The sequence below is a fragment of the Sinocyclocheilus grahami genome, unplaced genomic scaffold, assembly GCF_001515645.1.
Source record: "Sinocyclocheilus grahami isolate Dianchi unplaced genomic scaffold, SAMN03320097.WGS_v1.1 scaffold2610.1, whole genome shotgun sequence".
Lineage (NCBI taxonomy): Eukaryota > Metazoa > Chordata > Actinopteri > Cypriniformes > Cyprinidae > Sinocyclocheilus > Sinocyclocheilus grahami.
In genome coordinates this window covers 34,220-36,904 of record NW_015507789.1, presented here as the reverse complement: position 1 = coordinate 36,904, position 2,685 = coordinate 34,220, and the positions used below count along the sequence as shown (strand labels likewise).

General features: G+C 32.5%; 1 protein-coding gene across 1 annotated transcript; it reads right to left on the bottom strand.

Annotated features, from left to right (window-relative positions):
• Positions 1–1,072: 1,072 nt before the first annotated feature.
• On the bottom strand, positions 1,073–2,419 carry LOC107575395 (uncharacterized). Its single transcript, XM_016261777.1, has 5 exons — positions 2,352–2,419; positions 1,900–2,226; positions 1,584–1,682; positions 1,299–1,411; positions 1,073–1,165 (listed from the first exon to the last, which is right to left on the bottom strand). The coding sequence occupies exons 1-5, from the start codon at positions 2,374–2,376 to the stop codon at positions 1,073–1,075; spliced, it is 657 nt and encodes a 218-aa protein (XP_016117263.1). The 5' UTR covers positions 2,377–2,419.
• Between the last annotated feature and the right edge of the window lie 266 nt (positions 2,420–2,685).

Below are 2,685 nucleotides of genomic sequence, written 5' to 3'. Positions count from 1 at the left end.
TATGATACATTAAACAGCTGGCTTCGTTTCCAACTGAAGTACTAAACCAAAACCATAAATATGTATATATATCATCATCAGTAACATTACAATAGAAACAAATTTGAGGTGACCGATGCCATGCCATTTAAATAAACTTTTTTGCTTTTTTTCCCTGATTTTAGTATTTATTATTCATTTACTTATGAATCTGATTGTATGCTTAATGCGTGTCTGTGTTCATACAATCATAAAGTCGCAATTCATCAATAGTGATATGAAGTTGAAATAGTTTTTTTTACTGAACAAGATGCTCTTAATTATTCATAAACCTCTGACAAACACAAACATGCACAAAAAAACATCTACAAACGAACTGTATTCATTTATTTCATTTAAAGCAGCAACTTTTACAAGACAAGCAGGTCGAACACAAATACGAGCAACAAACTACATCAAACCTTCACTATAGTAAGTTTGACACATGAGATTTGAATTGAAAGGTTGAATTGTTTTCAGCATGAGGGTGTTTTCATAAAAGACAGTTTGAAATGTTGTCATTTTATACCTTTCGTATACTACGGTATTCGTGTATTAAAAACTATTGTTTTGAATGGAAGGTATTAAAAGCAGTCATGTCAATATTATTTTCTTCACCATCAGTTTTAAAGAAAGAGTACATTTACAATACAAACACAATGTTTTTACATCAGCCATTCATTTGCTAGCACTTTTTTTTTTTCTCAACGCAAAATGCACTTTCAAAACCCAAGCAGATAAACATTTTGTCATTTAGCTGATTCTGTTTACTTTTTTATACAGATTATTTGTACAGCGACTGTAAAGGTATTTTAAATTTAGTCCATTTTAAGTTTTGTATTTTTTTTTTTTATTTGACTTTTTCTCTGAACTTTCCCCACGCATGCCTTTGCAGTTTAAAACCCCCTGATCTAAAGAATATTAGGGGGTTAATGTGATGTAAAACTACTGTATTATCAGAGCTGCCGAACAGTTTGTGGTTAGAGGTTTATTCCAGAGTTTATTAACTTCAAGAAACAGTGAACCAAATAAGTAGTCCATTATACTCATGTGTTCATGACTTTGGCAGCTGTAGAGCAGCATAGGTGCTGTTGATTTGGCTGGAACGAATATTTCTACGCAGCTTGGAAAAATCCACCTCAGCGTACTGAAAGAACAATGGAGAAAACCATATAAACTACACAGCAGCTCTGCATGTACTAAAAGTAATGTTTTATTAACCAAACTGATACTGTTGGAGTAAAAGGTCAGCAGGAATTATTATCAACACAATTTTTTACCTGTAATTGGTCCTGATGTTGTTCTATAACTTGAGTCTGTTGTAGATCAGTGTTAAGTTGTTGTGTTCGCTCTGGAGACCTTCTTTTCCCAACAACAAAAACCTTTACTAGTCCTAAAAATAGAATAGCCAATTCAGGTTCAATATTTACTAAAGGTTGAATTACTCTTTCTTAAATTGTTAAGACAATTTAAGTAAACTAAAATGGCAAAATAAAAGTGAAAAAGCCTAAATAAAGAATTTAACTTCAGCCTGTATGGAGAAAAGCATCATTTTGATAACTCACCAATCATTGCAATGATCAGAAGCCCATTCATCAGACCAGATATTATGATGATAATCTGCCATTGTGTCTGATTCAGACACTCGGTTATTTGAACCGTCTCTGTAAAAACAATTGTCCACAGTTTGCTACTGTCAATCCTTTGCAGAACAATGACTGCAATTTTGTAGAATTGATGCAAATATATATAATATTCTTAACTCTGTGTGAAGCGACCAATGATTTTTATAGGTGTTCTAAAAACTGAAGTAGTGAATTACAAATTTATAAATAAATAAGATTAAAGTGGTCATCAAAATGGATTAGCAAATGAACTCACCATTGAAGTATATTCTGGTGCTGTTGCTGAGTTTTGGAGGTGTGCGTGTGTTCATACAGTAATAAACTCCTAATTCATCAGCAGTTACATTATTAATAACCAGACGATGTTTAAACTGCACTGAATATTTCTTTCTGAATGTTTTATTATGGTAAAAAGGTGATTTCGTTTGTGTTGGGAATGATCGTAGAATGACTGTTGGAGGATCTGCTGTTTTCAGTAAAATCCAATAAACCTCATTTTCATCAAGATCACAGTTTATGCTCACATTTGATCCCAGATCAGTTAGTAGATCTGCCACTGCATACTGACAACAGATTAATACATCTATAAAAAAGGGGGAAAAAAGCATAATAATTAAGATTAGCCACTTAAAACTACTGTGAATCTTTAACAAAACAATTATGTCAAGGAACATGCAAATATATGAATGTATACAGTAATAAACTCACAGAGCTGAAACTGAATGATCTTCATGTTCTTGCTTGATGAAACTGTGGTACCCTCCACACAACATTTAAGACGAATCTACTGCAACTCTGAAGCAAACAGCAGAGGAAGTCAAGTTTGCTCTTGACCACATTGTACACACGGTTTCCCGACACCTAACACCCCACCATCATCATCACTTAGTTAATCAAGTTAAATATGAGAGTAAATTGCAAGATAATTACAACATTAACAAACACATTTGTCACATAAAACAAACTCTTAAGACAACTCATAATAGGTCGAACAAGGTGCTAAAATTTTATGAATTTATGATTTATACATTTTTTATTTAAA

What these genes read in the sequence shown, in the direction of transcription:
- LOC107575395 (XM_016261777.1), bottom strand. Translation starts at nt 2,376, where the DNA reads ATGAAGATCATTCAGTTTCAGCTCT. An exon ending in GATCATTCAGTTTCAGCTCT is followed by an intron (nt 2,227 to 2,351) that starts GTGAGTTTATTA and finishes CCTTTTTTATAG; the next exon opens with ATGTATTAATCTGTTGTCAG. An exon ending in TCTGATCATTGCAATGATTG is followed by an intron (nt 1,412 to 1,583) that starts GTGAGTTATCAA and finishes TTCTATTTTTAG; the next exon opens with GACTAGTAAAGGTTTTTGTT.